We start from the raw sequence: 13,463 nt of genomic DNA on the forward strand, positions 1-13,463 counted from the left end.
TGCCCGCCACTGCGCCCGGCTAATTTTTAGTAGAGACGGGGTTTCACCGTGTTAGCCAGGATGGTCTCGATCTCCTGACCTCGTGATCCACCCGCCTCGGCCTCCCAAAGTTCTGGGATTACAGGCGTGAGCCACCAATCTCCATATATATAGAAGGAAAGTCTTGAAGTGGTTCACAAGATGCTACTCTCCACATGGATGCACACCAGAATCCAGGAAAGGGGAGTCCCAAACTTGAAGTCTATGAAATTTCCAACTTCATGCATGGTTCTCTCAAAGCAGGAAGGGTTCTGCAAACCCTGAAGCAAACTGCCTAGAGCAGCATTGTAATTCTTTTTATGATTCTTACACTCTGTATCTATTTGCATTTTGTGTTCTCGAAGTAGACCTTTTTGAACCATTCCTATTATGAGAGCCAATAATGGCTACCATTTATTAAGCACCTAACTACTGTTTAGGGTAAATAAGAGTTGTGGGTCCATTAGATGGTATGATAGCTGGGGAGCCCAGTAACTATCCTGCTTTGGTTGGTTCCTGATGACAGAAACCTACCTGAACCCACTCTGAGCGTAGAAAAAAACAAATACTGAAATATTTTACAAAGTCATTCTACTAAACCCTAATTCTAAGCTGTGGGATATATCCAGTATTTAAGCATACTCTCACATAGCTGAGAAAAAAAAAAGAAAGAAAGAAAGAAATGTAGACCCCAGGAGCCAAAGATAACCTGCTTCCACTACCCCCAGGTTCTAGCATATTCCAAGATATACTGGAGTGGGTAGGGGGAAAAAGCAATATGCATTCAAATGTCAAGTTGAGACAGAAATTGAGACTCTAATTTTAAGCTGTTAAAAGTAAAATTTCACTAAAATAATATCACAACAATGTTGCTTTATACAAGTTTTGTGACAGAAGAATCATTTCTTTGATCCTTACCTAAGATTTACAAGGCTGACCAAAAGTTGAAATTATTGGCATAAAAGTGATAAAATCAGACAAAGCATGGTAAAGACTGCTTTATTGGCGGCAGTTACTACAAGTCAATAAATATTGATCCCCAGAGAAGAGCTCGGTTATCAGATTACTGGTCCATAGAGAGCAGAATGAAACTGAACCAAGTGATTGCTGGGATGATTGAAGTCACTCCTGCTTCTTGGGAAATGCAGCCACAGCCAGCTGATACAAGGCATATGCTGTTCCTAAAAATAAAAAACAAAAAAGAACCTAACCAGAAATTCTGAGATCTAAGTGTATAAATTTAATATTCCAGTTTAAAAGTTGTAAGTTTGCATTAAGACTACCTTAATTAGAACACAAAGAAGTATTTTGATAGGTGTTGGCAAAATTTTAAATAAATATATGTAAAATATATTTAATGTAGTTTTAACAAAGTATGGCACAATAATATATCTGTCAACATAAAATACAAAAATTTTTAAAAATAAGAACATATACAAACGTTATTTCCATATTAACCCAAGATTGCCTGAGAAATGCTAAGGATGATTAAGGATGATTCAAATGCCAAAGAAAAAAATGACTTCAAAATATGCAAGCCTTCCCTAAAGTGAATGTAAAAAAAGGAAGAGTGATATAATTTTAAAGTAATCAAATGTAATGTAAAAAATAGCTGATAACCGGAATTTCATTTTAAAAACTATTTACCAGAATGTCTAAGAAATGGTCACATTGGCCAAAAGGAATTTAGGACTTTTTTTTTTTTTTTTTTTTGAGACAGAGTCTCCCTCTGTTGTCCAGGCTGGAGTACAGTGGAACAATCTCAGCTCACTGCAACCCCCGCCTACCAGTTAAAGCAATCTTCCTGCCTCAGCTTCACGAGTAGCTGGAATTACAAGTGTGTGCCACCACACCCAGCTCATTTTTGTGTTTTTAGTAGAGACAGGGCTTCACCATGTGGGCCTGGCTAGTCTTGAACTCCTGACCTCACGTGATCTGCCAGCCTCAGCCTCCCAAAGTGCTGGGATTACAGGCGTGAGCCACCACACCCGGCCTATAATACCTTTTATAATAAACTGGTAAATGTGTTCCCCTAGTGAGGAGATTGTGGGAACCCCAACTTAAAGCCAGTCAGTCAGAAGTTCCAGAGACCCAAACTTGTAACTGGTGGGAAGGAGGAGACAGTCTTCTGCCATCAACCTGTGGAATCTGATGCTATCTCCCAGTAGAGAGTGTGGAAACTGAATTGGCGGACACCTAGCTGGTGTCTATTACATGGTGTGTAGGGAAAAACCCCCACACATTTGGCAACAGAGGTCTTCCATGTTGATTGTTGTGATGTGAGAGCAGAGTTTCCCAAACAGGTAATTAACATAGTTTCCTCGTCTTTAAAATGAAGACATATTATAGACTTCATGCAAGATTTACAGAAATCCAAGTATGTGGCATTCCTATGAATATGATGGGCACAAAATAATCACTCAAATATAGATTCCCTTCTCTTTACCTTCCAGTAAAAGTATTGTTCCATACAAATTTTGTTTGTCATAAATATGTCTGTACAGAGTTTAGATGTAAAGTGCGCTTTTATTTTGCATCACAGTCAAAATGTTTTAAAGCCCTTGCTATAAGAGGTGGGATATAATGGATGCTTTTGACTGAACTATAGCCTTCACTACCATCAATGGTACTCAGAAAGCCAACTCTATCACAAAATAATCATCAAATCTTATTGGTGTTATTTTTTTATTAAGGCCAGGTGCAGTGGCTCATGCCTGTAATCCCAGCACTTTGGGAGGCCATAGCGGGCAGATCACCTGAGGTCGGGAGTTCCAGACCAACCTGACCAACATGGAAAAACTTCATCTCTACTAAAACTACAAAATTAGCCAGGCGGGGTGGCACATGCCTGTAATCCCAGCTACTCGGGAGGTTGAGGCAGGAGAATCGCTTGAACCTGGGAAGCAGAGGTCACAGTGAGCTGAGATCACACCATTGCAATCCAGCCTGGGTAACAAGAGCAAAACTCCGTTTCAAAAAAAAAACATCAAAATGCTCTTATACAGTATGTATCAGTCATCCTCTTGAATCATTATGAGACATAGTAAGATATCAAATTCTGGAGACAGACTGCCTGCATTAAAATACTGGCATAGCAAAAGCAAAAGTTATCAGTTATCATTACTATTACTTTTCTATAAACGTTCAAACATTCCAAAGGCCTTACCACCAACTGCAAGAACCATGGTGGCTCTATACAGGAGGACATCAGATATCCCACCCTTTAGATACAGTGGAATTCCATCATCCTCCTAGATTAAAAAAAGAAAAAAAAAAGACAATAATAGATGCCTCACTCATTTCCAACTAAGTTTCAAAAGAACAGACATATAAAATGATGTAGCTCCTTAAATCCCTATAATTAAAGTATTTAAGTATTAAAATTTAAAAGACCTACAATTTTCTTTATTCTGTCTCTACTCCTACTACTTTTAAAATAAGAACTCCTAAAAGTCAGCATTTTTCTTTTACTGTTAATTTAAGATCCATTAATGATGGTCTTTCCAAAGAATACATAAACATTAAAGCTATAAAACATACACACTGATCTCAACAACTTTAATATAACTGAAATATAAAAGAATCAATAATTGCCACACATTAGATTTAGTCATAGGAACCTTTTTTCCCTAAAAAGTGGGGAAGGGATTTTGGTTTATAACCCTAAATTATATCCCTAGCATCTAATCCAGCATAAAGTAGCTATTTAGTACATCTGTCCAGTAAAGTATTTATTTGTATGTATATATGATACAACTATTTTTAATCACTTGAAGTTTTATTTGGGAAAAGCTAGAAACCATAATAAAACAAAAATCACTCATAATCAAACTACTTATAGAGGTAAATTGCTCTGCTCCACCAGGTCTTTCCCCAAGAGACAATCACTATTAGCAGTATGGCACATGTTCTTGACTTATTTTGTAATGTTTATATTGTCATATGATCTAATTTATACACATACTTGTTTATCCTAACTCTACCTTTTGGTAATCTAATTATTACAAGTAACAATCTCCTATAAAATACTTCAGTACCTGGAACAGTTTTTGTTTCTCTGGAACTTTATTTTTTAAATGTCTGCGGGAAGTAGTGCTTATGGTTCTCTGTCCAATCTGACGGAGAGCCTAAAATGAAAATATTATTAAACAGACTTAGAGCCTAAAGAAACCTTCAAAACCATTTTCAGTCCTTCATATTATAAAAAAGGTAAATTGAGACTTGAAGCATATCTGACTTGTCAGTAGCAAAGTCATGGAAGAGCATCCAGGCTTTTCAATTTGTCATCCATCCTCTGGCTTTCGAATTACATTCTGCAGTCTCCAAACAACATACTCAAGAAGCAATTCATACAGATTCTAACCAAAATATAAAATCATGATCTTTACCTGAACAGAACCAGTAACATTTTATAATCCTTGATGCAAACATATTGACATACACATATTACAAAAATAGTGCTTAACCAAAATACACTAAGCTCAAATATTTTCATAATATACTACCATATTATCAAAAATCTGCTGGGCGTGGTGGCTCACGCCTGTAATCTCAGCACTTTGGGAGGCCGGGGCGGGCGGATCACCTGAGATCAGGAGTTCAAGACCAGCCTGATCAACATTAGAAACCCTGTCTCTACTAAAAATACAAAATTAGTGGGGCGTGGTGGCACATGCCTGTAATCCCAGGTACTTGTGAGGCTGAGGCAGGAGACTCGCTTGAACCTGGGAGGCAGAGGTTGCGGTGAGCCGATATCAGGCCATTGCACTCCAGCTTGGGCAACAAGACTGAAACTCCGTTTCAAAAAACAAAAAAAAAATCTGTTACTAGGCGGGCGGATCACCTGAGAGTCCAAGAGCAGCCTGACCAACATGGAGAAACCCTGTCTCTACCAAAAACACAAAACTAGCCGGGCACGGTGGCAAATGCCTGTAATCCCAGCTACTCGGGAGGCTGAGGCAGGAGAATCGCTTGAACCCGGGAGGCAGAGGTTGCGGTGAGCCAAAATCGCCCCATTGCACTATAGCCTGGGCAAAAGGAGTGAAACTCCATCTTAAAAAGAAAAGAAAAGAAAAGAAAAAATCTGTTACTTGGCCAGGCGCGGTGGCTCACGCCTGTAATCCCAGCACTTTGGGAGTCCGAGGTGGGTGGATCACCTGAGGTAAGGAGTTTGAGACTCGGCTGGCCAACATGGTGAAACCTCATCTCTACTAAAAATACAAAAATGAGCTGGGCGTGGTGGTGTGCGTCTGTAATTCTAGCTACTAAGGAGGCTGAGGCAGGAGAATGGCTTGAACCCGGGAGGCGCAAGTTGCAGTGAGCCCAAACAACGCCACTGCACTCCAGCCTGGGCCACAAGAACGAACTCCGCTCAAAAAAAAAAAAAAAAAAAAAGGGCCGGGCGCGGTGGCTGATGCCTGTAATCCCAGCGCTTTGGGAGGCTGAGGTGAGCGGATCACCTGAGGTCAAGGATTCGAGACCAGCCTGCCCAACATGGTGAAACCCTGTCTCTATTAATAATACAAAAATTAGTCGGGCTTGGTGGCGAGCGCCTGTAATCCCAGCTAGTTGGGAGGCTGAGGCAGGAGAATCGCTCGAACCTGGGAGATCCGAGATCGTGCCACCGCACTCCAGCCTGGGCAATAGAGTATGTCTCAAAAAAAAAAAAAAAAAAAAAAAACCTATTACTTGACAGCAAATAGACTGGCATGATTCCTTCTCAATTAAAATGCTTCTCCCATTACATTTTTCCTAAAAAATTTTAAATAGGGTATACATCTTTTAAAGAGACTTGCATTAAATATCCAGTTGAATTAAATAATGAAACAAATGTGCTCTCGATTTTTTAAAATAAATTACATTGAGGATTTTAATGAAACAAAACTTCATTAAATAATTTAAAAGATAAAATAATCATTGTCGCATTTTTTTCTTTTCTTTTTCAAAATTTGGGGAAATATTTCATATGCTCAAAGTCGGTGGAGGGGTGAAGGACAATGCACAATAGCCTGACGGAAGTAACGCTGCAGTTCAGCCATGACTATTCCTAAAGTTCCACCCAAAATGAATGGCTTGGTTTCTAAACTGCCTTCTCAGAAAGCTCGCAAAGCTCAAAACCATTGAAACTTAAAGCCTTTCATTACCAGAAGAACACCTTTCTGCTTGATGCTTCCGGGTGTCAGACATTCCCCACCTGGTCCTTGGTTTTACTCAGATCCGAGCTACTAACCTCATCAATGACCGACAGGGTTAGGGGTGGTGCCTAAGAACCCAAGACGGGTCTAACCCACAAGTCTCTGGTCACTTCCCCAGCCTCTACACTCCTTACATCTACCCAGCAACGGCCTGGGGCGAGAGGAATAGAGACGGCCTGGGGCGAGAGGAAAAGTAAGGTCAGGGGAAAAGGACATAAATCAAGGTGACTTCATTAGCCGCCTTCTGCACCCCTCCCAGGTGAGGGTTTTCTGTCATGGTGCCTCAGCCTCCTCTCCACTCCCTCGCCCCTATCATGAATGCAAGACGAGAAGCTCCTCACCAGCAGATTCCGCAGCATCTTGGCTGTTACTGACCGGCAACCGCCGCAACTTAACACCAGCAACGAAAATGGCCACGCCGGAACCGGAACTACCTCCGAGACTTGCGTAAGCATTCAGGAACGTAAATCTTGCGGGGCCGAAGAGAGGCCTGCGCTCCTAATCATAGAGAGCAAAAGAAAAACTAGAGCGGCAGTACGGCCCTATCCGCTCTAGCCGGCTCGCCGTCTCAAGTCTGGTGAGCTCGTTCCTGACGTTTTCGGCTGGTCGCTGGAGCTAAGGCTGGGGAAAAGGCAAACGATTTGTGAGATGAATGTAATAAGCTTAGATGAAGTCAGTGTGGGACCAGGCTATCAAAGAAAGCTAGTGTCTGTTTTGAGCGAGAAGGCGTAAAACTGGGCAACCTTTAAGCCGCTAGAAAGTGAACAAAGACTGAGTTGGCCGAAATACAGCTGTGAGGCCTCATAAAATACAAAACGGATTAGTTTTTTCCACCGAAGGAATTGCTGCGGGACATTACTGTTCCTTGTGTTGAGAATATGCTGTAAGAGCTGTGTCAAGGTAACAATTTTTATCTTCTTGTACCTTCGACTGCTGCAGAACTCCCTAAGCAAGAAGAAGCTCTTTCACAGTGTCCCCATATTGTGGAAGCGGCTCGCTAGCTTGCTACTGAGGAAACGTTGGGGGACAAGAAATGAGATGGCGCATCTGGACTCAAAAGTCTTGCTGTCCCAGATCCAGCAGGGCACTACATTCATTACTGGAGTTAAGCACAGCAATTATTTGTTGTACAGAAAGGCTGTCGGTGTCATCCATTTCGCTTAAGTAATCCCCATTGTGTTTATTTCTTGTGCTTACCCTCAAGTGTGTACAAACGCAAATATCTGCCCTGTATTACAATAATCTTTCCACCTTTCTGCAAACTCTCACAAATTATTTGATTGCCATTTCAAATAAGAAACCCATAGGCTCAGCAAATGATAAAAATTAGTAATATTAAAACTATTTCTTGTAATCCTTGGGGTTTTCTTCTTCACAATCTACTGTATGTCAATGGGCCCACCAAGTTACCAGTCCCAGTTAAAATTCTCTTCCTCACCAAGGCTTATAAACACCCCAATTCATGTCTTCTTAGATTGCGACTGAAAGGACCTGATTTTCTACAACCCTCTGGATTATGCATGTAACCAAAACTCTGGACAAAATTACCACATGCCAATAGCTGGGGCGTGGGGGTTTAAGTACATTGTCCATAACCTTAATTTGTTAGTTGTATGTACTCTCTTATGTTTTCTCCAGTTAGCCAACTCTAGATTGTAAATTTCTCAAGCGCAGAGATTATGTGGATTTCTTACCAATCCACAAGCACTGCTTAAAGGGAGTATTCACTAACCAACACATGAATTAATTACATTGGGTGACAGATCTAAGAAGCTTATGACTCTGTCCAAAAAGCCATGAATTCACATTAAATAGATCCTAGACACAGATTCTTAATATTCATGTTATTCAGTGCAATTTCCCCCTTTACTGGATCATTCCATCTATTAACACGTTCCCAAATTAAAAACAAAAAAACTCCTTTGATTTCCATTACCATCCTATAGACTTCTTTACACTTGTCTCTCCTCCTCCTCCTAAGCTTTTTTTGGTCCCATTTTGGGCAGGCTTTTACTGCTTTTGTTTAGAATCACCAATAGCTTCCAGGTTGCTAAATAAATTGTGAGACTCAATTTTCACCTTATCCATCTATTAGCAGCATTTAACATAGCTAATCCGTCCCTCACCATATACTTTTACTTTTTAATTTGGAGGTAAAGCATACATGTAAGAAAGAATATGATAGTTTGAAGCATGGTCGTAAAGTGGCTTCCATAGTACTCCTTCAGCGGTTCTCCTGTTTTAGCGGCTGCTCCTTTTAGTTTCTTCCTGGATCCTTGTCCTCTTAACCTCTAAAATTTCAGTTTCTCACCTTTTTTCTACATTCATCCCTTTTGTGATTTCATCTAACATTGAACTACTACTCCCACTTCCTGTAGATTGTATGAAGAAAAAGAATTTTTTTAGGAAAGAAAAACTATTCATGTGCTGACAACTCACCTATCTCCTGCTTGGCCTTTCCCATTAACTTAAGACATCTCCACCTAGATGGCTAACGTGCATCTCAAACTTACAAACAAAACTGAATTCTACTTTCCACTCCTTATTCCCAAACTTTGTCCTCTGCAATTTTCCTTACTTCAAGCCTTAAACTTTGTTTTCTGTCATACTCTATAAATCAATTTATTTAAAATTTCCATTGGCTGCACCTTCAAAATACAATCTGAATTGAACCACTTCTCATTATCTCCAACACTACTGCTACTACTGGCCAAGCCATCATCATCTCTTGTTCAGATTATGTCAAAAGCCTTTTTAACGGGTTTCCCTGTTTCCACTCTTCCACTATCTTCCACACAGCAATGATTCTTTTAAGAACTTAAGTGGGATCATATGACTCTGCTCTAAACTCGGTTGTGTGTACTCATGTATCCCTGGCATCTAGAATAGTAATTGGCACACAGAAAATGCTCAATATACATTGGTTAAATGAATGAACTGTCATCCTGCACAAAAGAATGGATTATTGAGTGTAAAAATTCAAAACATGTCTTAGTACTTGTACTCCCTCCAAATGTTTTCAGTCCCAGGGTTCCTCATTCATTATCGCCTTGCTCCTTTTCTGTAAGTTGTGATTATCCTGACATACAAATGACTGAAATTTGCCTGGGTACCTGACAAACTTTACTGGATCTTCCCAGGCACACTAGAAACATTACCACTTTTTGAAATTCATCCTCTGAACCAGAAGTTACTTTCAAAATAGACTGCTTCCAAAACATCAGTTTGGGGTTCTTTTATCCTTGCTCTTTTGTAATGTTAGAAAATTAGAAAATGGTTCTTTTGGAAAATACTTACTCCAGAGGGTTTTGTAACAGTATGACAGAATTGGCAGGGGGAATATGTGGGAAACCTGAGGTAGGTCATGATTTAAGTCTTGTCAGTAAGATGGACATCAGATGCAAAAGTACTACGTTAAAATATCTCATAATTACTGATGCAGTTACCAAAGCACAGTTACCCAATCATTTTTTTTTTCCTTTAAAAAGCAGACAAGATAACCCTGACTATGATCCTGCCTATAGAATCTATAAATAACAAAAACAGAGGGAAGCCAGAATAGTTTTCTGTGATTTGGATGTGTGTGCATACACACATCTGTTAATTCTAGAGCCATGCTTAATCCACTTCCAATTTTATAAAAATATAGAACAGTTTCATGTGAACTTTAATGTTACAAACTACTGGTTAGGTAAAAGATAAATTTCAATATAATTCCATACTTTATCACATTCTGAGTCACCTTTGGAAATCAGGAAACAGTTGCTGTCTTGGTTGCTGTATTTAGTTTATTATTAAATACTTCATCTAATTGCAAGCCTCAGTCTTTTCATCATTAAACTTAAGTATTTGGACTAACTCCTAATGATCTTTTTCTCTAACTCTAAAGTCCTTATGATAAACAATTTCATAAATGAGGACTAAGCTCTGATTTTCTTTTTATCTTGCCCAAATTCCTATCTAAGGGGTCTGGGGAGTCCTACCCTACAAACCACAAATTCTTATCAGATGGGTTTTATTTAACCCTGTATATTATGACTTAATCTGACTGGCATAACGAGGAAGAAAATCAAAATGTTTTACCCCAAAACATGTTTCTCTGCCAAATCTTGAAATTGCCCTGCAAAGTTTCTTGTGGGAAAAATCCACATTCTATAGAGAATCCCCTTTCCCCTTTGTTTTCTTTCCTGCCTTTCCAGATCCAGGAGATAATCAACTAAGAGCCAGGCATTCTTTTAAGTCTGGTAAGACACATTTTATAACCTGCTCTCTCTGCAGTCTGCTATCTGAGAGTTTCGTCTGCACAATAAAACTTAATCCTTTATCTTAACCTAAACATTTCTATTGATTCCAGATAAACTCAACCAGTTGCCAACCAGAAAATGTTTAAATCTACCTATAGCCTGGAAGTCCCCCCTCCCCACCGTTTTGAGTTGCCTCGCCTTCCTGAACCAAACCAATGTATTTCCTAAATGTATTTGATTGATGTCTCATGCCTCCCAAAAATATATAAAACCAAGCTGTATCCCAACCACCCTGGGCACATGTTCCCAGGATCTCCTGAGGGCTGTGTCACAGGCCATGATCACCCATATTTGGCTCAGAATAAATCTCTTAAAATATTTTATAGAGTTTGACTATTTTCATCAACAAGAACATGAGTCACTCTCCATTGAACAATAATCTACCAGCTACCTACTATGAATGTAACGCTTTGTAATACACTCAAGGGAATATTGTTTTAAAGTCTCTGACCTTCTGGAGAATATAATCTAATTAGGAATATCATACATAACAGTAAATTTGATGCAGACATAAATGACTCTCCAAGTAACTGGTACAACAAAAGCTGTATGGGAAATTCAAAGAAAGTAGTGGGCTAAGGTTGTAAAAAGGCAGAATTTGGGGCCGGGCACGGATTACAGCCTCACCCCCGTAATCCCAGCACTTTGGGAGGCCGAGGCGGGCGGATCACAAGTCAAGAGATCGAGACCATCCTGGCCAACATGGTGAAACCCCGTCTCTACTAAAAATACAAAAATTAGCCTGTAGTCCCAGATACTCGGGAGGCTGAGGCAGAAGAATCGCTTGAACTCGGGAGGTGGAGGTTGCAGTGAGCCGAGATCGCGCCACTGCACTCTGGCCTAGTGACACAGTGAGACTCTGTCTCAAAAAAAAAAAAAGACAATTTTGGCAAGGTCTGGTAGAATAAATGGAGCAGAAATTAAGTCATTCCAGACTTAGGACAAGAACATGATTAACAATCTGAATTTGGAATCAAGCGTTGATGCGCTGCAGGAACTGTAAAAACAGAGGCCTAGATGGAGTGAAAAGAGAAAAAAAAATAGTTGTTAAGAACTTGAAAGTCAGACAGATCCTGAATCTGCCATTTAGTGGTAATGACATGACTGAAGGCAAGATACATAATCTATACCTCAGTTTCTCTTATCTTTAAAATGGAGATAATAGTATTCATCATCATTGGGTGGCTGTTAAAATAACTCAAAAACTATTATGGGAGGAAAGGTTGGGTAAGAAGAAAAATCTAGGCAAAAGCTTTAACATTTGCAAAGGCCAAGACAGGGTGGCCAGGTGTCTTGGGGAATTGCAAATGGTTTGGTTTGCAGAACAAATGAAGAATTGAGGTAATAGTGGAAGGCTGAGTTCAGGGATGAATTAAACATCCTGAAGGGCTACTTACAGGTTCAAATAGCAAACTGTTAAAATTGGAGCTCTATTTCAGGATCATTCTAGTAATGAAAGGCTGGATTGGACATGAGTTATTAGGGTCAGAGAGTCTGTCAGAAAGCTCTCATAGTAATCCAAGGAGGAAGGAAAACCTAAACTAAATAATCAAGAGAGATGTAGATAAGGGGAGGGATGAGAGACCCAACTAAAAGGAAGAACATTCAAAACTCAACACAATACAGTGATTTATATTAGATTGGGCAGCTGGAGAAGAGAGCTAGGGTTTCTGGCTTACCTCAAGGTGGTTGGCTATACCATTCACAATAACGAGGAATGTAAATCTCTGGTGTGAGATTATTCCTGTTTTGACCTTATTAAACCCAGGGTTGTGTGGAATGATTGCTGCTTGGGCCTTATTAACTTAGGTTAATTCATTATTAACTTTCATGTCTCCAGTGATTAATAATGAAAAATCTAGAGCTCAAGACAGATGTCAAGGCACAAGAAAAGACAGAGAAGTCAGTCAGTGTAAAGACAACAGAAATAATAAGGTACTTAAGATTGTTCAGGGAGAATGTGTAACTTAAAGGCATAGAACACAATCTCAAAGAACTCCCAACATTTTATATGGTTAGTATAATTAAGGAATATACAAAGGAGACTAAGGAACAGATAAGGGGAAAAAAATCAGGAGAGTCATTCACAGAAGCCACATGCTAAAGGAGAGGAAAGGAAAATGCCTATCAAATGGAGCAAAAAGATATAATGGAGCAAAAAAAAAATAAGGGCGAGTTCACTTGATTTGACAGAAAAGAATGGGAATTGTTCATTGAATATCTATTTTTCTATGCTTTGTGTTAAATGCTTTTTATCTGTCACTCATTGCTCAAAACAAAATCTGTCAAATAGGTATTGAAATCCCTATTTTACAGACAAGGAAAGGTAAATGGCTTAGAAGATTTAAGCAATTGCAAGGTACAGTTTGTAAGTATAGGAGCCGTATCAGCCTACTTCTGAAACCCATACTCTTTCTACTGAATCTTTCAGACACAGGTGACACTCAACAGAGTACAAACAGTATAATCTTGAGGTGAAAGCCTGACCCTGATTGAAGTTGAAGATGACAAGAAAATATAAAGGACATACTGTTTCACAAAGTTTGTTGTGAAAAGGCATGACAACATGCCCTGGGGTTACTTTACACCACTGATACTGCAATTTGACAAATATTTGTAAAGCTATTGTCTGCAATTCTGTGCTTGAAACAAAGTGGCATAATAAGCTTGAAAGGGATGTAAGGGGAGTTCAATCTTTTTCCACATTACCCTGTATAGAAAAGCTTGTGATACACAGACAAGCTCTTATTACTACCACTTAAATAACAAGTTTCTCTTTTAAGATTTTTTTTAAAAACATTATAAAATCAACAAAAAGTGAAGGGTATATTTGCTTCAAGGTGTTTCTGATTTAAGATGGTAGATTGGCCCCCCGAGTTTATCTCTCCTCCATCCCACTATAGTAAAATGAAATAAATTTGAAAAATATGAGAAAAATTATTGATAA

The 13,463-nt window shown here is 39.3% G+C and overlaps 1 protein-coding gene across 2 annotated transcripts; it reads right to left on the bottom strand.

Annotated features, from left to right (window-relative positions):
- Positions 1–1,001: 1,001 nt before the first annotated feature.
- On the bottom strand, positions 1,002–12,457 carry LOC105528871 (cytochrome c oxidase subunit 7A2, mitochondrial). 2 transcript variants are annotated; one of them, XM_011965827.1, is made up of 5 exons: positions 12,196–12,457; positions 6,554–6,710; positions 4,056–4,145; positions 3,185–3,269; positions 1,002–1,199 (listed from the first exon to the last, which is right to left on the bottom strand). In XM_011965827.1, the coding sequence occupies exons 2-5, from the start codon at positions 6,665–6,667 to the stop codon at positions 1,141–1,143; spliced, it is 348 nt and encodes a 115-aa protein (XP_011821217.1). In that variant the 5' UTR covers positions 6,668–6,710; positions 12,196–12,457; the 3' UTR covers positions 1,002–1,140. The 2 variants fall into 2 exon arrangements, with proteins under 2 accessions (XP_011821217.1, XP_011821216.1); XM_011965826.1 differs by lacking the exon at positions 12,196–12,457 and having other exon boundaries at positions 6,554–6,836.
- Between the last annotated feature and the right edge of the window lie 1,006 nt (positions 12,458–13,463).

Source organism: Mandrillus leucophaeus, unplaced genomic scaffold (genome assembly GCF_000951045.1).
Source record: "Mandrillus leucophaeus isolate KB7577 unplaced genomic scaffold, Mleu.le_1.0 Scaffold738, whole genome shotgun sequence".
Lineage (NCBI taxonomy): Eukaryota > Metazoa > Chordata > Mammalia > Primates > Cercopithecidae > Mandrillus > Mandrillus leucophaeus.

Excerpts from the sequence above, each read along its gene's own strand:
- LOC105528871 (XM_011965827.1), bottom strand. The coding sequence starts at position 6,667 with ATGCTTACGCAAGTCTCGGAGGTAGTTCCGGTTCCGGCGTGGCCATTT. Across the intron at positions 4,146-6,553 it reads AGATGCTGCGGAATCTGCTG|GCTCTCCGTCAGATTGGACA; the intron begins GTGAGGAGCTTC and ends TTTTCATTTTAG. Across the intron at positions 3,270-4,055 it reads AGAAACAAAAACTGTTCCAG|GAGGATGATGGAATTCCACT; the intron begins GTACTGAAGTAT and ends TTTTTAATCTAG.